This window comes from Temnothorax longispinosus, chromosome 9, assembly GCF_030848805.1.
Source record: "Temnothorax longispinosus isolate EJ_2023e chromosome 9, Tlon_JGU_v1, whole genome shotgun sequence".
Lineage (NCBI taxonomy): Eukaryota > Metazoa > Arthropoda > Insecta > Hymenoptera > Formicidae > Temnothorax > Temnothorax longispinosus.
The window spans coordinates 9,547,366-9,572,919 of NC_092366.1; the positions used below are offsets into that span (position 1 = coordinate 9,547,366).

Consider the following 25,554-nt stretch of genomic DNA (forward strand, 5'->3'; position numbering starts at 1 on the left):
CATAAAGTCAATATTTTTAAACGTTAATTTAATGTTCCTTGCTTACTGGGTTCAAACAATGTGGAGTCATCTCAATGAAGATGATCAGCAATTATTTAATTTCAGCATGGTTGGATTTGACTGGACAAAATATTTAATTGATCATTATATGGGTTTACGGCTTTATTTATTAAATGAAGTAGTTTACAAATCAATCGTATCAAGTATAGGAGGTAACATATCTTTTTTAATTTTTGATTAATTTTGTTAATTTTAGTTAAGTTTTTATTGATAAAAAAATTTTTAATTTTAGATTTTATTGGATTCATCAAATGTTTAAAATGTAAGCAGAAGAAGGAGGAGAGATCATATATCCGAAATATAACGAGATTATATTCGTATCACCTTCGTCACATCGAGTCACGTTAGATGGCGATACGAGCGTCGTCATGTGTGTTCCCGCGCGCTCTGCGCGGGCCGCGCCCATGATGTAAATATAAAGGTGTACCAGTCCCGTGGATGCGCAGTCGTCCTAAATAATAGCCAATGAGAAATGACCAGAAATGTTCAAATCCAATATGGCTACTGTCATAAAGAAGACGAGTAATAAACACGCGTAAGGAAGAGCAAAACGTTTAAAACATAGTGTAAGTATAATTTTTATAAAGACAACACAATAAAGACCGCCGCACAATCAAAAACATAAGGAATAGGGAACAGATATTAGAGATAAGGAATAAGGATTATATTTTTTGACTGTTGAAAGTAACTTTTTTTTTCAATTTTCCAGTTTAGGTTACGTAGTATGTACAGGCTATGAAATCTATCGTTTATATATTTTATATTTTATTTTGCGTTGATCTGTTGCTTATTGATCATTCCTTCTTTCTAATTACTAATATATGTTCCCTGTTTCTTATATTTTTGATTTTACGGCGGCCTTAAGGAGGCTCTTACCCGGCTGCTCTAATCAATGTAGCAACCGAAAAATTATCATTAATAATTGGTTATAAAATTATCGGAAAATTAAATAAAAAAATAAATGATGATTTTTACATAGTGTAAGAGTAAGTTATATGTTTTATTAGTGTAAATATTAAAATTTATACAATAAGTCAGTTGACTACGTCAGTGCTAAAGAGCAGAATAATAACATGCGCGTGTTGTCGTCTGTAGCAGTCTGCAGCTAAGTGAGGTGTAGCCGTGTAGCGTTGTAGCGATTGATGCGATGAAGAGATGGAGCCAAAAGAAAGATATAACGTGAGAATGCTGAGAGGGAAAATAAAGGTTGTCAATGCGCGAGAGAATAATTATGCCGCTACCATACAGCGCAGAGAAAAGACATGTGCAAGTGAGGTTAGAAACTTCGCGCGATTTTGACACTCGGAAGATCATTCGCCTAACCTGTCGTACGTCATATTAAAACTACAATATCTTTTATAACTCATCGTCAACACCAAGTTTTCTTCTTATCATTAGAAAGATTATTATTTTAACTACAATTCCTTAGTTTTTTGTTTACCTGGCTCGCAAACTTGCCAAGAAAATACATCAATTCCGGTAAAAATTTTAGTGTTTACCATATGCCCTGTGTTAAAAATGCGAATTTCAATACTGATATTTTTAAAATTTTTATCGTCAACCTATGCTAAAGTTTTGGGCATCGGTTCGTTGTGGTTCACTTTACAACATAATTTAATTTCATAAAGATCTGTCGTTTTATGATCGAGGTAAGAGCCTCCTTAAGAATCAAAAGCTTCTCTGTCAGACGATGCTGCATGCTTATATTGTCTGTCAGTATAAGCTCTGTCTCATTCTCTGTCTTTATAATTATATATATTTTCTTTTTTTTAGCACAATGCCAACCTGTTATATTCAAAATTGCACCAATCGTACGGTGACAAAAAATATAAAATTTTTCCAATTTCCAAAAGAACCTGTTATTCTCCAGCAATGGTTAAAAGCTTGCGGAAAAAATGAGGGAGAAATAAAAACTAATTCCGGTAAATTAATATAATTTATATTTATATTTATATTTTATAATAACATTATAACATAAATTCCAAAGAGTTTGTTATAGTTGACAACTTATTAACTAAGAGTTTTACTGTAACATAACATAATAACATTAATAACCAAACTTAACTTTATAACATTATATATATTATTTTATATTATTATTTTTCTTATTTATATTATTTTTTAATTTTACTATTATTTTTAAATTTATTTCTTATTTCATATTATTATAAAATATAATTTTAGCAACGGTATGTAGTGCCCATTTTGATGAAAGCTGCTTTGAAATGGTTTGGACAAAGCCGCGACAAAAAAATATACCTGCTAAGCAGATATTGCGACTGAAGAAAGGTTCTATCCCTAGAAAATTTTTGAATTTGGGAAAGAAACGAAAAAGAACATGTGAAGATGATAATGAAAAAATAAAAACTTTGTAAGTGTTTTCTTTATAGGATTCACAGACATTCACAGGGTGTCTGCATAACCATATCACCTCGTGTGCAGGTAGAGCAAGTGAAAAGTTTTTTATCATTTTGCGATTGTTGTAATAATTATTGAGAAATTAATTTAAAAAGATCGACCAATTCTTCTCGGTTTCACTTGCTGTACCTGCATACGAGAGGTGATACGATTATTATTGGACACTCTGTAGAAAGAAATATACAATATGAATAAATAAATAAAAAAGAAGATAAAGAAAGTACTTTATGTTTTTTAGAGTATGTACAGGAATACCAACCTATGGCGAACTTGTGCAATATGTGCAAGAAAAGCAGCATATATGTCCAGAGCAAATAATTAATATAAATAAGAATATTCATGAAGATGAACATATTTTGCTTTCAGATGTTGTAGCAAAAGAAACCAAGTATGTAGTACAATTTAATTTACATTTGTCTCTTATCGTTCCCCAAGCAGCATTTTGACGTCCGCCCGACGTTAAGATAAACACACTTAACGTTGGTATCCAACGTTTTCGCTACGTCGTTTCAACCCTCTTTTGCACTAATTTGGGGAATCAAATTTAGGTTGTACCAACGTTGGAATCCGACTTATATAAGTTAAATTGAGGTTACATTTTTTCCACCAGTTTTAACGTTGGTATGTAAACTTTGATTTAGTACATTCTGCTAGACCTGAGGTTATTTTTTCACAACGTACATTTTAGGTGTAGTTTTCGTGCTTCCATTCAAACCATATGACGGCATTGGTGTAATAAATGTATCATAATACGTACTTATCAATTTGGCACAAATAAAATGGCTTTATAGGAAAAATATAGTTTGCGCAGTCTTTGATACTATTGTAATTTTGCCATAAATACACGAACCCAGCACTGAAAATGTATAACGAAACCCACTTTATTGATAAATGTGGAAATGATAGGTCGAAATTACACGAATCCCTTCTAAAATATTCCAATTTACTAAATATTCTAATAAATAACTAAAATTTTCAAAGTGTAGATTTTAATTTTTTTTTTTCATCAAAATTACTTTTAAGATAAATATGTTATCAAAACCTTTTAACAACAGATATTATATAAATGCTTTAAAATGTTAATAAAGTACGTTAAAAAATATAAATCTAAATATACTGGAAAATGGCGGATTATTTGCCTTCCTCTTTGAGGGATGAAAATGGCGAAGTCAGCGTTCCACACTATATCAAACTTTACGTAGTAAAAGGTGCGATAAATTCTACTAAGATTTGTCTTCTCGTATAAAATAATGAACTTTTTCAGACTTTTGCAAACTAAGTAGTATACCACTGTAGACAAAATTGTACCTATATTGACTAAAAGTCTTAACAAGGTCGCCAAACTGACTTAACATGTCGATAAAGTATCGATTAGTTGAAAATTCTATACTAGATTTGCGAATGAGTCGTATATCTTAACCAAATCCGATCTATGCAATATCATCTATGGTGATCTAGAGCATGGTTATGGCAGCCGTACAGTCGAGCGAACGCGCTCTCGAGCTGTGAATCACGCGGCGCGCGCGCGTTGCTTCCCGACGACGCGACGATAACCGCGTGAGATGAGATGAACCGGTTCGGCCGTGGATCGTCAACATTCGTCGCATAGTCCTCGTAGCTCACGCACGACGCCGCGAATTGCCGTCGGCGATGCCCACTTGACGCAGCAGTAATCTGCTCTACATTGTTTTAGGCTGAATTTGTTACCATTTCTCGCGATTCCTTAACGTCAGTCAGAAATGACCACAGGCGACGTTTCACAACGTTAGCGTTTTACAACGTTTGATAACAAAACGTTGGTTTACGTTGGGAATTACGTATTGAAGTCGCTCGAAAAGTGTGGTGCAGAGTATAACGTCAGGCGAACGTTAAATATCTTAACGTCGGGTAATAGGACTTAAACTGTTTCGAATTTGACGTTGGGAAAGTGATAAAAAAAGCACGTCGTAATTTTAACGTTAAGACAACGTCCAAAAAACGTTAGTAATTATAAGTTACATTTTATAACTTTCTTGGACCGCTTACAACGTTGTGATTAGTAAAAAAGTAGTCCTTAGTCGGAAAGTTAACCGAAAAATGCTGCTTGGGTCATTACTATCCATATTATATTAATAGATTTGTCTTTTATAATCAATTTGAAAATAATCTGCATTTTTTAATTATATTTTAAATATACAAATATAATTAGTATTAAATAATGTGTTATTAGTATTATTATTAAGATATAATTGTATTTTTTACAGAAAAGATGAAGAAATTGGTCATGAGCAAAATGTTTCAGTACAAACGTTATTGGAACAGCTGAAGAAATCTGAAGAGGAAAAAAATAAGTTATTAGTAGAAAACGCTCAGCTAGTAGAACAAAACAAGAAATTAAATATACACTTTGAATCATTAGAAAAGAATATGCAACAAGAATCTAATATTGCACAAATGGAAATAGATAAGCTAAAAGAATCTCTAAAAACAACTACAGATGCTTTACATAAATTGTTTACTCCCGGGCAAATCAAAATTTTAATGTCACCGAATGCGAATCCTCGAATAAGATGGTCATCTGAAGATATTACTTCTGCAATTGCATTACGATCACTAAGCCCCAAAGCCTACCGATTTTTAAGAAATGTTAAGAAATTACCATTACCATCTATATCAATCTTGCAGAATTGGTGTGCAACATTTAATGTGCAGCCCGGTATTTTAAAAGATGTATTTAAAATCATGGAGGATAAAGGACAAAACCTTAGTATAACGGAAAAATTAACAATATTGTCATTCGACGAATTATATATTTCTAATAAAGTGGATTTGGAAAGAAAGGAACAAAAGATTTACGGACCTTATAAAACTTGCCAATTCATTATGGCTAAAGGGTTATTTAATAAGTGGAAACAACCCATTTATTTCAATTTTGATCAGGCAATGACTCCGAACATTTTACTTACAGTGCTGCAGATGTTGCATCAAATTGAGTACATTGTTGTAGCTGTCACGTGTGACATGGGTTCCAGTAACGTAAGATTATGGAATGAATTAAATGTTGGAATAAACGTTCCTAATAATTCTAAAAAGAAAAAGATTGAGGACACCAACAAGGAGTGTTTTATTACTCATCCTGCGGACAATTCACTAAAAGTCTTTTTTTTTTGCGGATGTCCCGCATTTAATAAAATTAGCAAGAAACAATTTCTTTGACTCCGGATTTCATGTAAAAGGACATATTCTCAATAAGGATTGCTTAGAACAATTATTAATGCTCAACTCAAAAGAATTGAAATTAGCACATAAAATAAGTAGAGCGCATCTTGATATTAAGGGAACACAGAGACAAAATGTTAGAATGGCGGCTCAAGTTTTTTCTAATTTGAATGCAATGGCCATACAGTGGTGTGGAGAAAACGGTTTATTAAAGTCTAAACAATGGAAAGAGACAGCTGATATACTAAAATTGTTTAACAATTGGTTCGATATTTTTAATAGTCAAAATAAATATGGACACCACAATGGTTTAAATGCGTACGGAATAAATTTAGAGGAACAAAATAGAACAATCAATAGTATGACAGAGTTTATTAAAGAAATGAGAGTGGGACAAAGATCTGCATTACTACAATTCCAAAAAGGCATTTTATTATCCAATAAATCTTTAATAGAGATGTTCTTATATATCCAAAAGCAGTATTCATCCGAGACGTTTCCAATAGAATATATAATTACACGCAGACTGAATCAGGACATATTAGAAAATTTATTTGCGTATTTAAGAATGATGGGCGGAGGACATGACCATCCAACACCAGTGGAATTGCAAAACCGGCTCAAGTGGTATATTCTAGGAAAACATTCTGCATCCGCAATTACCCGAAAAGAAAATACTGAAGGAGATAGCAGTTGTACAAATTTAATAGATGTTGAGGATACACACTGCAATAATTTGAATACTCCAACATGCTCACAATTTTTAATAGATGAAAATGAAGTTATGATCGAGGAAGAAGAAGAAGAAATATTTATGGACACTTCAGAAGTAGCTAAGATTTTCACACATGAAATAGAAAAATCAGTTAATAATAGTAAAGAAATAGTTGATAGTGAAGGTATGAATTAATATTCTTTTATCTGTGTAATTATTGTATATTATAATTATTTTTTTATGACCATCGTTTGCAGTGAATCAATGAATTAGGTGACCTATGCAACAAATACAGGTTTTAAATATATAGATTAATTATATTTAAAAACTGTATTGTAATTATGGTTAAATAAATAAAAACTGATCATCTTATATATAAATTTATTTAATATTTATGTTTACAGCATTAAATGTAAGCAGTTATAATCCTAGTCTACAAGAATTCAGATTACTGGAAACTTTTGAAAATATTACAGCTCGTGAAAATATTGAAAAAAATGCACTTTTATATATAGCTGGATATGTTGCACATAGGTTTAGGAATACTTATCCCGAATTAGGTGTTCCTACAAAAAGCATTCCTCAACTCTCCAATGATTGGCTTTCTTTTTTCTCCAGAGGGAATTGTATTTATCCAAGTATGAGTTTTTTAGAAGCTGCTCAAATAATGAATCGTGAATTTGAAAAATTTCATAGCAATTTTTTAAATCTCGAATCTAAAATATTTTCTAAATTAACAGATATTATTTGTAAACAAATTAATTATAAATTTCCCCAAAAAGTTATTTCGTGCTTGGTTCGAACTAGGACATATATCAGATTGCGAAACATAAATAAAGAAATTGTGTTAAATAATCAGAAAAAAAATTAATAAAAAAATGTATAAAATGAGTAATAAAAAGCAAAAATTATGAATAAACATTATTAAAATAAATGAGTTTATTATTATTTGTAGTATTATTATTTTATTACAGACTTTAAGTTTAAATAAATATATTTTATTAATGTACGATTAATTGAGTATTCGAATTTCGAGGTTGCATTCCTGGTCATTTCTTATTGGCTCAATGCACGTTACGTCACTACACGTGATGTCATCATGCGCAATGGTACACCTTTATATTTACATCATGGTCGTACCATGAGCATGGAAGAGTGTGTTGCGCTTGCGCGAGGAGGAAGCGTGCGAGCCTGCGACGACGAGCGGGCATTCGTTTCCGGGCGTTGGTCGAGTTAACAATGTGCTCGTGCTTGAGACGTACCGGTATTAGAATATTCGAGAAGAGCGAGTCGTAGCTTTTGGTAAAGACCGATTATCGTATATACAACGTGAGCTTGTATATCTGCTACATGGAGAGCAGATATTTTTAGCGAGAGATAGATTTGAAGAAGCATACGCCACGAGACTATACCGGCCCAGCGATCGACCACGCCATTATCTCTGCGTGCAACCGCACGAAGGACTATTCGCCATTACCGTATATTTACATACGTCGTATCTCACAAAGGAATAGCCGCTGTTGATAATTACCTAATTATCTAGATACAAGGAAGGCAACCGCCTTTAAGGTAACATATATCGTTCTCTGGAAAACACTGATCAATCACAAGTAGCGGTTAGACTCCCGTCTAACTTCAGAGAAAGATTAACCGGTCTAAATTACTACTTGATTCCAGAGTTCGACAAAGAAAGCAAGAGTCTACGACCTTTGTCCCCGCAGAAAGGTTCCGTAGCACTATATATATAAATCTTACCGGTATTTGATTCGAATCTGAGCTCAGTAAAATTCTTAGATTGATTAGTTTATGGTTGCAACCGATACATATATGATTATTTCTCTTTTCTTAAAACTAAGATTAATTCGAGTCCATAAAGAATTATTATCATTTTAACCGAGAAACACTTTCTATTTATATACAATTACTTGCGTTACTTTATTCCTCACTTGTGTTAAATATATTTCGATTCTTTGCTTCATAGATTCTTTCGAGTTATATATATATAATTATATTCCTTCGCACATTCACGTATTTTATACCGTATTTATTTCGAACGATGCAAGCCTGCGGCGGTTACCGATAAGAAATAATTATAGATTGATACGTCTTTCCTTAGATAATGGGATATATATATTAGACAGTGACGTATAATATGGTGTATAACTTTTTGCACATTCTCGATTATCTTCTGAGTTTACAAGCTACTTCCAAAGATATTGGTCATTAGAACGAGAATGAAATTACATCACGAAGGTTAATACGACGTATCAATCTATCCATTACATGTTCTTTATTGCTATGCATTTATGCTTATTTATCTTGTGTGACAATTTACTTTATTTCATGTATTATCTGTTTCATACGAATGGTTTAATTACACGAACTTATTACGATGTAAGATATAATCTTACAAACAATAGTTGAAGTTACATACAGTCCTGAGAAAGAATAAAAGAATATTTCTTGTTTTAAGAGATCAGCTTTCCAAAGTTATTGTATGATCTGAAGATTGTGAAACGTATTTGTTCATGCAAATTAAGAAAAGACCATTTGTCTGAGACATATTATGTATTATATTACTTGCCATTTATGTTATGTGTATTAATTCAAACAAGTTTACTGACTTTTACTTTTGAATATTCAACTGGATTTGTTAATATATGATCTCTCCCTCGAACAGTAAGGTGTATGTGTCGTTTCATCTACTCATTAAATCTAAAGCCTAGGCTCCTGCGCGAGCTTGTACAAAACATCAAACGTTGAAAATTGTTTTTATCTTTGCCGTCTTTTGGATTGTCTGGATCGTATTTACAATTATACGTACATAACTTTTACATGTCCGCTTTAAATGTATATAACTTTTTTTATGAGATATAATTTGAGCACTTTGTATATATTATCACTGTATTGTTATCATTATATTTTTATTTCAATTGCGTAATAATAATAACAATAACGTGATAAACACAATAGAACACTAATATGTTATTAATAGCTCTATAACGTGCAAATTTAAAATAATTTCTATAATTTTTTTATATTATTCTAACAATTTTAACATTATTTTTTAATATCGAAATTCTCATATAATTCTTTTGCAACCAATTCAGTTAGACGCACTGGTGCATATTAAAACCGTCGTATACTGATCTAGTCTAACAATAATTGTTTGGCTTCCTCACAGAGAAAGTTTTATGAGCGCAATAAGATGTTGACGAAGCAATGTGCAAATTTATAATTTGCACATTTGTTTATTTTTATATTTTAATACAAATTTTACGGGTTCCATCTTCTTCCGGATGCCATTCCATTGGACTTTACAACCCGGGGCAAGTCTCTAATCACCTTTTTTTATTCAAAATTAAAAAGAATAATCTCTTCACGGATTATCGCTAAATTCAATATTTTAATTTAATACTAACCTTCCTTTAATGATATTTTATCGATTAAAAAAAAGTCAGCCCAAAATTTCCAAACTTGCAAAAGTTAAAGCAACCATATAGACATTTCTCACTAAATTAAAAATTTTATTAGAAAAGAAACTCTTTATTGATTATCGCCGATTCAATATCAACTTTTCTTTAATAATACTTTATCAATTAAAAAAAGTACATCTTTTTTTATTAAATGGATTTTCTCCTAATGCTATTGTTACAGCAAATGCTGCTGCAAATACACCACACAATGCTAGGTTCGGCTGCTTGGTAATTTCTTCAAATATTATATTATTCTGGGTCAGAATATGTCTTGTGTTCTACTAAAGAATAATAGGCAAAAATTATTTATAATCTGCAATTTTCACTAATTAAGAAAGAAACATAAATTACGCTTAATGTTTACAGTCACTTATTCATGCGTGTCAACAGCTTATACGAATTGTTATGTGGAACATATCGAAGAGCGATTCTACTCGTGGTGGGTATCTTATTAATCACAAAGACCTTATCATGTTCACACGTTACTTACACGAAAACATAATTGATGAAAAAATATCTAGGTAATTCTTTGATGTTCAATGTAACAAAATAATAAAATATATATTAATAATGAAAGATAAACTATTGTTTGACTAGAATTATTTCACGATAGTCGAATACATATACATTCACGAAAGCGATTGCGGAAGTCCTTTTCAGAGACGAGAGCGGAGATTTGCCAGTAGGAATATTTCGACTTGCAATAGGTAACAGAATAACTATAAAAATTAGCAGTTTTGTTGTTAAAGAGTTTATTAAATAACGTTTATATTAAATAATTTTCAACTGCTTTGCATAATTATGTGCTGTAAAATTCTACAATTGTAAAATAATAATAAACAATCGCGGATGTGTGTATGTGTGTGTTTAGCAAACAATAAGTTTGATTTTTGCGAATCGACATGTTAGTGCGCACTAGTTCGTCCAACCCGAATTCGCTATTAGATACAAAATATACAGTGCAATAATATAGCTATATATAAAGAGAGCAATTCTTTTGTAATATATTGAAACGCTGACATTATTGTATAATTGTATTGCGATAAAAATTGTTTACATGTAATAAAATATATGTATGATCTTATTAAGTATATGATCTCATTAAATTTTACAAGTAAAATGTAATTTTAAAGTTTTTCTATATGCTTATGATTATCAATGCAATAGAGAATTATAATAAATATAAATTTATACATTCATAAAAAAATAATAGTATCAATACTCTATAAAACAACATGTTGTTAGAAGCTTCTTTATCTTACAATTAGTAAATTAACATTTACTCACATGCTTTCTTTTTCATTTATGTAGGACGTGTTAAACAAACCTTCTTCATCATTATACAAAGTAGTAAAAGATATTTCCAAGATGTAACTCCCACATGATAATTTATTAGAGCGAAGTAGATGCTCAGAGTATGATTTTTTATGTAATACTCGTAATCTGCCCGGGAAAAGAAATTTCTTATAATGTCTTATATGTTCATATAAGGAGCGATATGTTCATATATAAATTTTGGCCTGATAAGATCTTATATGGTCATATATGATTATATAAGATTATATAAGGACATATAAAAAATATCTGTTATAATGTCTTCCCGGGAAAAAAAATCTCTTATTTATTTATATTAGTTTATATTAGTTTATATTAGTAGATACATGATTATATATGATCATATAAGAAATGGAAAATATAATCTTAAACAAATATTATATGGCTAAATCTCTTTAAGTATAACTTTATATAGTCATATACGGTTTTATATACTAGTATATTATCATGTATGATCATGTAAAAGTATATTTATAAGGTTAAAGATAATCATATATGAATATATACTCTAATAATGGTCATGCTAAAAGCTGCAGTCCGATTCACACTCTTTAAAACGCTGTGAGCGTGAATCGGACCGCAGCTTTTAGCATGTACTTTAAGTTGTAAAGCGAGGTCCACGCTGCCTATTATACCGGCGAAGTGGGTGCGGGAGGGGGGGCCGAAGGCCCCCCTTGCACCCCCGCGCGCGCGCGCGTGGCGTGTGTGTGTGTGTGTGTGTGTGTTCCGGTGTGTGTGTGTGTGTGTGTGTCGGAAAAAGTAAGTATAAAAATAGGTTTAAAAAATTGGTAAAAAAAATAAGTAGGATACATATTTTTCGGGCTCTCCCGATTGATTATCACTGTCGGAGTCACAATAAAGGTTTTTACCAAGAAAGCCGCAAGAAAATATCAAAATTCAGAAAGAATCCTATTCTGCATAATTAGCTTTTAAATTTTAATTTTATACAATACAGTAAAACCTCGTTTATCCGGCCTTCGATCAACCGAGGCTCCGCGTTATCCGAGCCACCGGACTTATCCGAGCACGCCGCGTTAACCGAGCTGTGCGCTCGGATAATACGGAAAAACTCGGATGAAACGGATGACGCTTCGCTGCTATGCGATGCGCGCGAAGTAGTTTGCGATCGCTACTTTTTTGTTTAAACACGCACGAGCTTGTTAGTACACGTTTTGTTTTCCGCGGTTGTGAGATAGAATTTAACAGTTGGGCTTCAACAGTCAATAAAAAAACATCGCTACATATGTCGCAGAAGCGAAAAAAAGTCGTCGTGAGTGTAGAGAAAAAGTTGGAAGCAATTAGAAGATTGGATAAAAGAAAAATTATCCGCAATGTCACGGCTGATTATGGTGTTGGAGAGACCACCGTTGGCAGGTTGAAGCAATGCTCTATCACTGACTTTCTTAAACCACGTTTGTAATAAGTATGTAATGCTTGTTACGCGAAAAATTAATCCACGTTCGTTAATTTTTCATTTTCATATGTTAATGTGGTTAAATTCCCTTGTACCATTTTAAATATACCAAAAATAAGGGAAGTTTTCGAGTTTTTTTATTTATTCCGTGTTATCCGAGTTTTCGCTTATCCGAGGTACCCCTTCCCCACATTACCTTGGATAAACGAGGTTTTACTGTATTTATAAATTTTTAATATATTAATGAATAAAACTATATTTTATTTATATTTATGGTACTTCTCGTTTCTCTTGGTTTATCCTTATCATACAAAAACTGCATACGTTGAAACCATGAGCTACTATAAACTTCATTGGAACCTATAATTAACAAATAATACCAAAGATAGTTTTTTTATTATAAAAGTATATAAATTCTTAATACGTGTATGCAAAATGTATATTTATATTAAAAATCGCATTTTTTAATATAAAATTTGTAATATATGTTATAAATTTATTGCATATTTATCATAGGTTTAGAGTATTCAATATCAATTAAATATAGTTATAAGTAACACTACACTAAATATGTTGTTTTATATAGTTTGAAAAGGAATTATGTCTTGAATACATATGAAAATAATGAAAGCACACATACATATACACATATTCACTCACCTTTTCCTGTTCCCATACTTTTTTTATTTTAGCTTTTTCTCTTCGCAAAGATGCCAATAATGTCGTCATCTTCTTTTTGCACATGTCACTATCACACATTCGAGTTCTTTACTTATTTCTTCCCAAGCATCATTTCTTTTTAACTTATTATAATGTTGGGGATTTTTAATGTTTTATGGAATTTTAGTAGTGTTATAGAGAAATCTTTTAAATCTTAAAAACTTAACAATGTAAAACTCACATTCTCCACAATGGTTTTTACAAATCATTAAAGTTGTGAGTGCTGAGCTTCTCTGGAAATGTTATATTTACCCTGAAGAAAGAAAAAATAATATATTTCCATGAGATTGTAATTTACAGGATATATTATTTTATATAATTTGACTACGATAAATATATAAAGCTTAACTTTCAGAAATAGAATACTTTATATTTACGCGCTATCCCTTTTTTATAATATTTTAACAATTAATAGAACTTTGGTGAAAATCTATGCAATTGCTCGGTAATACATACAGAGGTTGGGTTAGGTTAAATTAACTAGTTAACTTTAAATAGAGCGGTGTGAGTATAATACAGGAATGTAAGTCAGACAATCTTATTTACAAAATTAATAATTATGTATAAAAATACGGCACATAAGCAATTATATTAAAAAAATTAAAAGTACATGACACGTGTATCTTACATATATATCAAAGAAGCTTAAGATATCGGACATGTCTCGGCGAAGATCGTCTTAATTTATCAATAACTGCACATTGAATTCAATATTTCCATTGGAGGAACTAACGGAAATATTATGGAAATATCCGAATCGAGAATAAGTATCGCCTTGAGAACGTCTTCGCCAAGTCGATCTCGAATCAAATAAGACTTAGGGCCAAAGCACATATGACAGTCGTACAAAATCTTCTTTGCGAAGATCATCTTATTTTACGACTATGAAATCATCTGCTAACATCAAGACGGTCTGGATTGGATAAAACTGCCTTGGTCAAGATCGTCTTAAGTGTCGACTGGAGGTTCAACTATGAATACGGCCCTGAGCCTGTTCGCCCGTTGCCGGGCCGTGTTGCCTCTTTAACAAAAAACTGTTTAAAGACTAAGTAATGCTCTTGTCGCGAAGCGGGCACGAAAATATTCCGCGACCGAAGGTCGATCTGTTACTACCCGGGGAAAAAAGATATATATAAATATATATAATTATATGTGATTATATATGAAATTTGATGCTTTATATAAAATTATATATGGGTCCATATATCATTATATATGATTATATATAATTATATAGGCGATTAAAATATATTTAAATATATATAAATGTTTAATATACAATTTGACATGATTATATATGAGTTCATATAATTTATATATAAATTATATATAAGAAGCATTTATCCATGTAGATTAAATATGATTATATATAATCATACACATAAACTTTAAATTCGGATTATCCAATAGATGGCATTCGATAGGATTCGTTTCTCGTATTTAAAATTTGACGAACAGTGGTATAAAAAACGGTATCAAGAGACACGGCACTGTCTTACGTCAAGCAGTGCCAAGTTGTAATATATGGAATAAATCATTTCATTTTTTAATCTACAGCTTTTGAAAAAATATACATCTTAATTTATTAATGCTTTATTATCGAAGTTAACAGTTCTTTTTTAATATATGTTTATTGACTATATATGGTCATATATAATTATATATATTTACATATATAATATTATATGTGTTCATATATAATTATATATGATCATATAGAGACAAAATTCATATATAATTGGATTATATATAATCATATATATTTATATATAATTATATATAATCTTTTTTTCCCGGGTATGCCGCATTATACTACAGTGCAAAATTTCCAAATTTGCGGAAATTAGAGCAACCACGGATATTTCTCACTAAATTTCAAATTTTATTAGAAAATAATCCTTTTATTGATTATCACCAAATTTAATATCAACTTTCCTTTAATAATACTTTATTAATTAAAAGAAGTACATTTCTTTTTATTAAATGGACTTTCTCCCAACGCTATTGTTACAGCAAATGCTGCTGCAAATACATTACACAATGCTAGGCTCGGCTGCTTTGTAACTTCTTTAAATATAACATTCTGGGTTAGAATATGTGTCTAATATGTGTTTTAGTAAGAATAATAGCAAAAATAATTTGTATCTGCAATTTTTACTAATTTTAAGAAAGAAACATAAATTACGCTTAACGATCAATCGCATACTACGTTTACGCGAGCGTTACTTCTGTAGTAACATACGATAATTCACTCGTTTACCCGGAGTAAATTATCGTAAGTTACTACAAAATCCCGTTTACGCGAAAGAAAATCCTGTTTACGTGAAGGAATTATTGTAAGTTACTACAGAGAAGTAACGCTCGCACTATATATATATATATATATATATATATATATATAAAATGTTCCTGTAACTTCTAAAAGGAGCATAGGGCTTCCACAAAGCCTTGCCAGGACGTAAAAAGTAGGAATTTTAAATGTTTTTATCATTAAAACAAAACATTTTTATAATTGTTTTTTAAACGTTATTTTATCGAAAAAGAAACGTTCCATCGAACGTTTTTCGAATGGACATTTTTACTCATGAAAAACGTTTCTAGGAATCGGTTATAAAACGTTTCAAAAAAACGCTTATAAAACATTTCTGAAACGTGTATGTGCTACCTGGGAGCATAATCTATAAAACTGCGAGATTTCTCCTGCAGTCTTCAGTCTTCGGAGTAATGTTAAGTCAAACAGACATTCGATCTAGGAAATTAAAAAATTAGAGATATTTATTTCTTAACCTCTATATAGCCTGTATTAACTTCACATATTTTATGAACAGTGAATAAAACATGGAAATTGAAGCACGCAGAACACCGATACAAAACTTTTACGCCGGACAGTCAATATTTATTACAGGTATTTAATATGCAAGTATAATTTATGTAACAAAGTCAAATGACACTGTTCAACAAAAAAATATATTTTTCCTAACGCGAGCGTGAAATGGGCCGCTTTTCGCGCTTGTTTTGAGTGAGCAAAATTCAGCAAAACGATCCATTTCGCAATGATGACGTAAGCGTTGAAACATGGAGCCATTTCTCAACTAAGTGGAGAAATGAAATTGTAAAACAAGAACAAAACTAATAGTTTTCGGTAGTTTTTTAAACGCTGAATACGATTCTGTATGCAAATTGCTCTCTCACGTTACAATTTTGAAAAATTTGCAGTTAAAGTTGTAACTATATATTTTAGTGTATTTTCATAAGAAACGATTATCCTCTCGTTTTCGTGCCCGAAAAAAAAATATTTTTGTTAAACAATATTATTTAACAAAAGTTATTATAGTGACAACGAAAATTTATGTAGTAGGAGGTTGTACGTTAGAATAGATAATTCAATTAATGCAAAACTGTTGTTTCTGTTAGTATCGTTTTTTAAAAATTTTTTCGAAATACAAATATTACTTACAAATATTTTGTTAAAAATAAATTAGATAAAAACGTCTAGAAATAAATTAAATCAATAAAAAAATTAAAATAAATTATCAAAAATTTAATATTTAAAAACTTTATGTTGTAGAAAATTGTAACATATAATTTATAATACGTTTATATAATGTTTTAATAAAAAATTATTCTAATATTCATTTTAGCTCCCTCAATAAGATTTATTTCTGAAAAAAAAACAATTCTTGAATTTTTTACACAAAGCATACATTTATCTTTAGACACGTGCACACACAGAAACGTGTACACTTACGATAATAATTGTGTAAGTATTGCGAATATGATGGTTATTATACGATGACTCGTATATAGTTTTCTAGCAATTCAGATATCGAACACTCTGTATTTAGATATTGTACATTACGTTTACGTAAGCATGATGACGCAATATGACAAATATTAAAATTATAAATATGGTCGAATTTTTATTCTTAATTTCTGCCATAATCGTATTTTTTTTAATTTATCAACTTTTACATCAGATTATTATTCAGCTACCTAAAAACTCTTAAGAGTTTAGATAACATAATTAAAAAATGTTTCAGATTTTCAATGATTGTGTAAGTCGCAACTTTGACATAATAGAATCTGCGTTAATCAGCAATATATTTTTAACTATAATCGACATAATAAATTCCTTTTAAGTTTTAAGGGCTGAAAATCCTTAACGACGTACTTAATTTTGATTGCAATTAAACTTTTCCAACACGTCACATATCGTAGTTACAATATGCCAAAATGCACTAAAATAGTCCATTTTGTTTGCAAATTTATTGAACTGCAAATTTCTCAAAATTGCGACATGATAGAACAATTTGGCAAGTGGGATCGTATTCAGCGTTTTTGTTCTTGTGCTTTTTTTTATTAAACAGTGTAATATTTTTAAGATAATTGGTGCTATTTAATGTTCAATATTCTTAAAATGTGTTTGAAGCTAGTATTTGTCTATTATTTGTTCTCCCTCAGAATATCCTACCAAAGGATATCCTAGGATTAATTTGAGATGTCCACAAAATTTTAATTATATTCATTTTGGATGTTAATCTCGAATTTCCAAAGGGCATTTTCAAAGAACATTTTATGCTATCTGGTACATATACTAATACAGGGTGTCATGTAAATAATACGCAGGCCAGTGTTCGTGAGCAGGTAGAGCGGATAAAACTGGATCGAAAAGTCCTTTACGTTTTGTAAGTTTCTCAATAATTAATGAGAAATTAATTAATAAGAAGACGTGAATCAGGATGTGTTCGTGCAATTCGACGAAAAGCTTTTGCTAATATTTTGCGTGTAGCAACTGATACTCTGTATATATACATACACGTACGTACATACATATATGTATATCACTTTGTTATTTTGTTTTATATATAGGCGGTACTGGTTTTGTTGGAAAAGTCTTGATTGAGAAACTGTTACGAAGTTGCTCCGATATTTCAACAATATATCTGCTAATACGTTCGAAAAGAGACAAATGTCCCAAAAGCCGACTGGATGAAATGTTTGAGAAACCTGTAAGTATCTCGAAAACGACATCAAAACATGATATACATTTGTAAATAATCGTTATTCAAATATGTAATCTATAGCTTTTTGACCGAGTAAAAAAAGAAGTACCCAATTTCCGTAAAAAAATCGTACCGATTATAGGCAATCTCGTCTTAGAAGACTTTGGATTGTCAGAAAGTGACAATAACACTCTGATAAATCAGGTAATTAATTCCGATTACTCATTATTATATCGCCTACTAATACAATAAAAATGTATTGCATATCTAAAGAAGCACACATATATCTAATTATAATTATCGATGTAATTAGAAATAAATTCTGTACCTTCTTCTACTTAAAGCATGAATATTTATTATAGGTATCCATAATTTTTCACTTAGCAGCAAACGTACGGTTCAATGAGAACATCAAAAGTGCTACGATAATAAATGTTAATGCTACCGCTACCATCTTAAAACTTGCAAAGCACATGCCAAATTTAAAAGTAATTCCTTTATTTAATATGTGTTTTAGTAATAATAATAGGAAAAAATTATTTAGGTTTTGCAATTTTCATTAATTCTAAGAAAGAAACATTAATTACGCTTAACGTTTACCTTGCAGTCGTTTATTCACGTGTCAACAGCTTATGCGAACTGTCATGTTGAACATATTGAAGAGCGATTCTACTCGTATCCCATTAATCACAAAGATCTTATTATGTTCACACGTTACTTAAACGAAAACGTAATTGAGGAAAAAATATCTAGGTAATCCTTTGATGCTCAATATAATAAAATCATTTATGATATATTAATAAAGACAGATAAACTATTGTTTGACTAGAATCATTTCACGATGGCCGAATACATATACATTCACAAAAGCGATTGCGGAAGACCTTTTTAGAGACGAGAGCGGAGACTTGCCAGTAGGAATATTTCGACCTGCAATAGGTAACAGAACAATTATAAATTAGTAGATATTTATTAATTTGGCTTCCTCATAGAGGAAGCAATTTACAGGTTTCTACTTGCACACTTAAAAATTATAAGAAAGCAATGTGCAAGTTTCTACTTGCTCACTTAAACAAGTTTCTACTTGCACACTTAAAAACTGTGAGAAAGCAATGTACAAGTTTCCACTTGCACACTTAAAAACTATGAGAAAGCAATGTACAAGTTTCCACTTGCACACTTAAAAACTGAGGAAGCAATGTGCAAGTTTCTACTTGCACACTTTTTTTTATGAATAGAGTATCATTAAAGATAGATTGGTGTTGTATTTGGCTTCATATCTCAAAATTTGCGGAAATTAGAGCAATCACGTAAATTTTTTTTAACCTTTGTTGTGCACACCTCTTCAAAATTACGTATTGTGCACAGGGGGTCTATTAGAACCCAGTCACTTAATTGTTTATTACAGACGTACAATTCGTTATTTTGACTCAAACAAAATTGCTGGCTATTGTTCAAAGCTTCCAAATTAGGTCTAATAGGTTTCATTAATATCTTGCAACATAAAAGAATTATAAATGATATGTTAACTAAACTACCGAAAAATGGACTTTTTTCACTAAAAAATGCATAAAAAATTCAATTTTTAATATTTGTACGTATTGTACGTATTAGAAAGACTCGTTTGAAAAAACGTTGGGGTCTTTCGACCCCGTGTGCACAACAAAGGTTAAACAAAAATCGGTAACCTCTTTATTATTAGCAATTTTTATTAATTTTATTATATTCTTCAATTTTTTTACCCTTATTTTATATATAATTCTTTAAACTTTAATTAATCAGTTTTTGAATTATAGAAATTTCAGTAAACTTGGCTGTTTCTTTTTAACAGAAATTGGTAACTAATCAACCAAATCCAAAACTAATCTTAACGAATTATATATGAAATAGGGGTAGAAAAGACTGAAGAATATAATAGAATTAATAAAAATTGTTAATAATAAAGAAGTTACCAATTTCTGTAAAAAAAAAAAAAAAAAAAAAAAACAGCCAAGTTTACTGAAATTTCTAATAACTCAAGAACTAATTAATTAAATTTTAAAGAATATTATATATGAAATAGGGGTAGAAAAAACTGAAAAATATAATAGAATTAGAAATAGATCGATATCTCAAATATTGAGAACGCTATAGCGTAAAACACGCTTTTCTGAAAAATAAAAATCCCCTTAAAATCCATATCGGTCGACGGATTTTAATAAAATTGGAAGAGAACATACTTTCTATGATACTCTATTTGTGTGCAAAATTTCAACCCGGTATCTAAAAAATTGTAGAAGTAGATGCGTGTACAAAAAATGCGTACACACACACACACACACACACACACACATTTCCGGACATTTTCTACTAATATGATTTCTCGACATTTTAGAACATTCTAAATCTATTTCCTTTAAAATTTCGAAAAAAAGTTTTTTTCACCATCACAATAAAGCTTTTTCTATGAGGAAGCAATAGCAGTTTTATTGCTAAAGAATTTACTAAATACTAGACACTACAGACGCGCGCTACGCGCGCGCTATTTATCTTTAACATTTCACTATTAACCCTATTATACACAACTGTCAAAATATACAATGACAGCTGCAAATGAAGTAAGCGCAGCAAGAGAACCAATCGGCATCGCGGAAAAGCGGCAACAATAAACTTCACATCTCCTTTTTAGAAGAGGAACATTTATATTTAATAATTTTCAACTGCTTTACATAATTATGTGCTGTAAAATTCTACAATTGTAATATAATAATGAACAAGATGTGTGTGCGCGCGCGCGTTTAGCAAACAATAAGTTTGATTCATGTGAATCTACATAATAAGGAATAATTAAGATTTTTTTCAGTTTTATCTAGCGCCAATGAACCTTTTGTCGGATGGATGGAGAATATGTTTGGGCCACTAGGCCTTATAGTACCTTCGCTACTTGGAATCACAAGATTTTATCATTATAATCCCGATTTCAGAGCAGATATAGTGCCCGTTGATTTTACAGTAAATGCATTAATCGCTAGCTCATGGGAAGTCTTTAATCAATTCAGGTATGATCAGGTATTTGACCAACATATTCATCTCCGTAGCTAATTTACAAGAAATTTTATTTCTACTATTTTGAACATTGTCATTAGATAATGGCATAACAATGGGTCAACCTCATAAATTGTTTAGATTATTTTTTAGACATGATTTTTAATAACTTATTATATATTAAAATTATTTCTTAATGCTTGTAACAAATTAACATCATGGAGGTATAACAATTAAATATGAAAGTTAATAGACCAAAAAAGTAAAAGAATTAGTATTCAGTTGCTATTATCATTTAACTGTCTAGAATATCGTAAATATTCTATAATAAAACTATTCCAAAATACTGTAGTTTGTGGAGGGAAAGGATATTTTTAAGAAGCATAAAACACTCGGACGGATATGTGTATCCTAAATACGTTATAGTTACTTACAATTAGGTATCATCGTAATCACACACACACAAACACACACACACACACACACACACGAACATTAGCATATGATTATAAATGACTCTGATATGTGTAAAGAAGTATAATTAATGTACAACATAATTATGTTTAAATGGATTTATCTTGTAGGAGAGGCAAGGATACATTAATTTATAATTTTGTGTCACCAGTTGATGGACCTACGTGGCATAAATATGCTTATACACTTTTTGACATAAATAAGATGTATCCTCTACATAATGCCATATATTTCCCCTTAGCATTTTACTTTCAACGTAAAATACCGTACAGAATTTGCGTTTGGCTCGGTCATTTCCTTCCGGCTTTACTTATAGATGCTATAAACATATGTATGAATCGTAACCCAAGGTATCACGTAGATTTAAATATTGTTTTTATTACTTGATGTATATATATCTCATAGTTTGTATCAAGACCAAATAAAATTCTATCTTTATAATGTAAAAAATTATAATAGTTCTATATGTATTTCAGAATGTGGAAGTTATGTAAGAAGGTCGACAAATTTTCCAACGCGCTCCAACCGTTTTGCAATAATGAATGGAGTTTTTCCACTGACAATGTTCAAGCGATGTGGAGTCATCTGAGTGAGGAAGATCAGCAATTATTTCAATTCAGCATGGTTGGATTTGACTGGACAAAATATTTAATTGATCATTATATGGGACTACGCCTTTATCTTCTTAATGAAGATAACAGTACTTTAAAAATCAGTCGTATCAAGTATAGGAGGTAACAGATCTTTTTTTAATTTTTGATTAATTTTGTTAATTTAAGTTAATTCTTATAGATAAAAGAAATCTCTAATTTTAGATTTTATTGGATACACCAAACGTTAAAAATTATTTTTACTTTTGCCGTTTTTTGGATTGTCTGGATCGTATTTACAATTATATGTACATAACTTTTACATGTTTGTCTTACATGTATATGAGATTTTTTATGACATATAATTCGAGCACTCTGTATATATATTGTCACTGTATTGCTATCATTACATTTTTATTTCAATTGCGTAATAATAATAATAATAATATAATGATGATGATGATGACGACGACGACGACGACGACGACGACGACGACGATGATGATAATAATAATAATGATAATAATATTAGTATGAGATGATTATTGCAAATAAGCTTCTTTATTACATTTGTATTTCAAAAACATTAAATAAAGTTTTCTATTTGCAATACCGATGTATTTTGCACTTTACAATTAGCTTGGGATATCTTATATTAAAAGCACACGTTTGCGATTTTGCATTAAGCTCATTTTTTACATTTTTTTAATTTTCAGAAAAACTAATATTTAAATTAGATTTACATTTCAGCATTTTAAAGCTTATTAAATTCCTTTCAAAATAACTTACTACATTTTTCAATTATTCTGCCCATAAATGTCCGATAATCACACAAAATAGATGTGGTACCTCATAATAGGGGACTTTCCTCTAATTGTGATTGCATTAATAACGAATATACTGAAATGGAACACGAAATACAGATAACAGATTTTCCATTTTACAGAATATGAATAGTTATTTTAAAGAATGAATTACGATGCTTATATATAAACTTCAAATTACATCAATTTATAATGAACTCATTGTCGAGACGTCTTGACAATTAATCCGACCAAAACCAATGGTCGAATTGTCATAATACTGATAACCAATCGTTGTCGATTATAAAATAGAGTTTTTCTCGTCAATCAATTGGCGGAACAAACATATACCTTTCTGATCTTAAATACATAATATTGTACATAACATTGTAATAAAGCATTTTTAGCTGAACTTTATAGAACTTTATAGTTCCATCACTTGACTTTTTAACAACTATCTAAGGTCATTGCGTTTTTTAAAGATTGCATACAAATATATTCAATAATGGTAATTCTTTACAATAGGGCCCTTTCCGAATTTTGATATTTTCTTGCGGATCTCTTCATAAAAACCTTTGTCGTGACTCCGACAGTGATAATCAATCGGGGGAGCCCGAAAAATATGCACCCTATCTATTTTTTTACTTATTTTTACTTTATGTTTTTGGTAATTATGTAGTATAGGGAACCATGTCTAAACGCTAATCCGCTATCTTACCAACTAACTCCCTCGGAGTGGGAACTCGCGCGCTTTCGTTACCGTGCGTAACGCCCTCTATTAGACTCGCTCTCAACTTAATCAACAATTATTTGAGCTACCGATTTAAAAGACATTTTTATATATCGAGAGTCTCGTAAAAGTATCGCGGCTTTTAAGAAGCTATTAGTTGATACAGCGCCTCTTTTAATTATGCATCGGAGATGCAAAATTGTCAGATAATCCCGATATCGAGCAAGAAGGGGTTAATACGACGGCTGCGTCGCAGAATCTCGGCCTCAAGTGTATTCAAGAGATAATCCAATTATTACAGTTTTTGCGATAATATTCCTAATTTAATTATAATACGATATCTTTATTTCGATATAGTTTCACCGAGATTAATTACCCGCCTCAATAGAGAGATTTCCAATAAATTTGTTTAAATATATTTATCCGATATAAAAATCCCAGTGGTTTGCCAGAGGCTGGCAGTAGCGGCTCTGCCGCTTTCTCATTTATAAATTTTCCCCGCATCTTTTCCCTCACGATTAATTCCCTCGTCGGATTTTATACCGATTCCGTATCGTTCGTTGTTCCGTTGCACCGCATCGCATCCGCTGAACCGCTACGGCAACGAATGAAAGACACTCGATATAACGGGGCGAGATGTCGCGACATCACCCGATACGAGAGAAGTGGAGTTGGTGGATCTCACAATCTCACGGATAACGACGGCCGAAAAATCGACTTTTAGCTCGTATATATATGCAGTTAAACAATCGGACCAAGTACAACATATTAGGGAATTAATTAATTAGTTACGCCGGGCGTCTAACGGGGCGTCCGTTTAAAAGGTACAAGAGAGTGAGAAGCGACACGAGAAATTCGTTATCCTTAAAGTTCCTATCGAAGTACGAGGAAAGAGAATAGAGGAAATGGTAAGGGTAACCACAAACGGGAAACACATACACGGTATACGCTATTACAAAAAAAATAATAAATATCGTTAAACGTTAATTACAAATCGGCCCAGGCGGCAACGATTCCGAGAGATTCGGTGCCGCCTTGGGTTTTAATCATTTATCGTAGACATCGATAACGATAATTTTTTTTGTTTGTTAAAAGTGTTACGTGTGCGCGTGTGAGTGTGTGCGTGAACGTGAGTGCGCGCGCATGTGTGTTTTTTTATATGTATCTCTGAATACGAGTATTTCGTGTCACTTTCGATCTAGAGCAAAGTCGACGAGAGGAAGAGTTGCTTTCTGACATTTAATTGAAGGACTTTTTTTTTCTTTTGGCGTTCAAATTAAATCGCGCGTAATAAATGTATTGTTTGTCGATAGATTTCAATGTATAACAACATGTCGTTATAAAAATTTAATTGTGGAAGCGCAGTTGTGTGCTTAATTGATGCCCGGCTTTGTATGATATAACGTTAAGGTTTTAAACAAAATAAGAAGCTTCCTTCGCCAGTAAATAAATACAAAACAAAAGTTGTTTTTGTTCGACCCAACTGGCCAAATAATTAATATATTTAAAATTCACAACGTTTCAACCGCAATTTCGGTCCTTCTCAAGTGATTCATCAAGCTATGCATCCTCAAAAACCGCGTACAAAATATCG

The 25,554-nt window shown here is 31.1% G+C and overlaps 2 protein-coding genes across 5 annotated transcripts; both read left to right on the forward strand.

The window, feature by feature from the left end:
- Positions 1-73: 73 nt before the first annotated feature.
- On the forward strand, positions 74-13,594 carry LOC139818675 (uncharacterized). Of its 4 annotated transcripts, none has more exons than XM_071787498.1 (7): positions 74-212; positions 293-626; positions 1,156-1,388; positions 1,834-1,982; positions 2,245-2,431; positions 2,717-2,866; positions 4,722-13,593. In XM_071787498.1, the coding sequence occupies exons 4-7, from the start codon at positions 1,838-1,840 to the stop codon at positions 5,671-5,673; spliced, it is 1,434 nt and encodes a 477-aa protein (XP_071643599.1). In that variant the 5' UTR covers positions 74-212; positions 293-626; positions 1,156-1,388; positions 1,834-1,837; the 3' UTR covers positions 5,674-13,593. The 4 variants fall into 4 exon arrangements, with proteins under 4 accessions (XP_071643599.1, XP_071643597.1, XP_071643598.1 ...); XM_071787496.1 differs by having other exon boundaries at positions 1,156-1,335; XM_071787497.1 differs by having other exon boundaries at positions 1,159-1,335.
- Positions 13,595-16,042: 2,448 nt separating this feature from the next.
- On the forward strand, positions 16,043-23,598 carry LOC139819371 (fatty acyl-CoA reductase wat-like). The gene is made up of 10 exons (XM_071788653.1): positions 16,043-16,241; positions 18,206-18,345; positions 18,421-18,543; positions 18,702-18,827; positions 18,947-19,092; positions 19,169-19,278; positions 21,182-21,377; positions 21,948-22,187; positions 22,314-22,571; positions 22,653-23,598. The coding sequence occupies exons 1-10, from the start codon at positions 16,175-16,177 to the stop codon at positions 22,741-22,743; spliced, it is 1,497 nt and encodes a 498-aa protein (XP_071644754.1). The 5' UTR covers positions 16,043-16,174; the 3' UTR covers positions 22,744-23,598.
- The last annotated feature ends 1,956 nt before the right edge of the window (positions 23,599-25,554 follow it).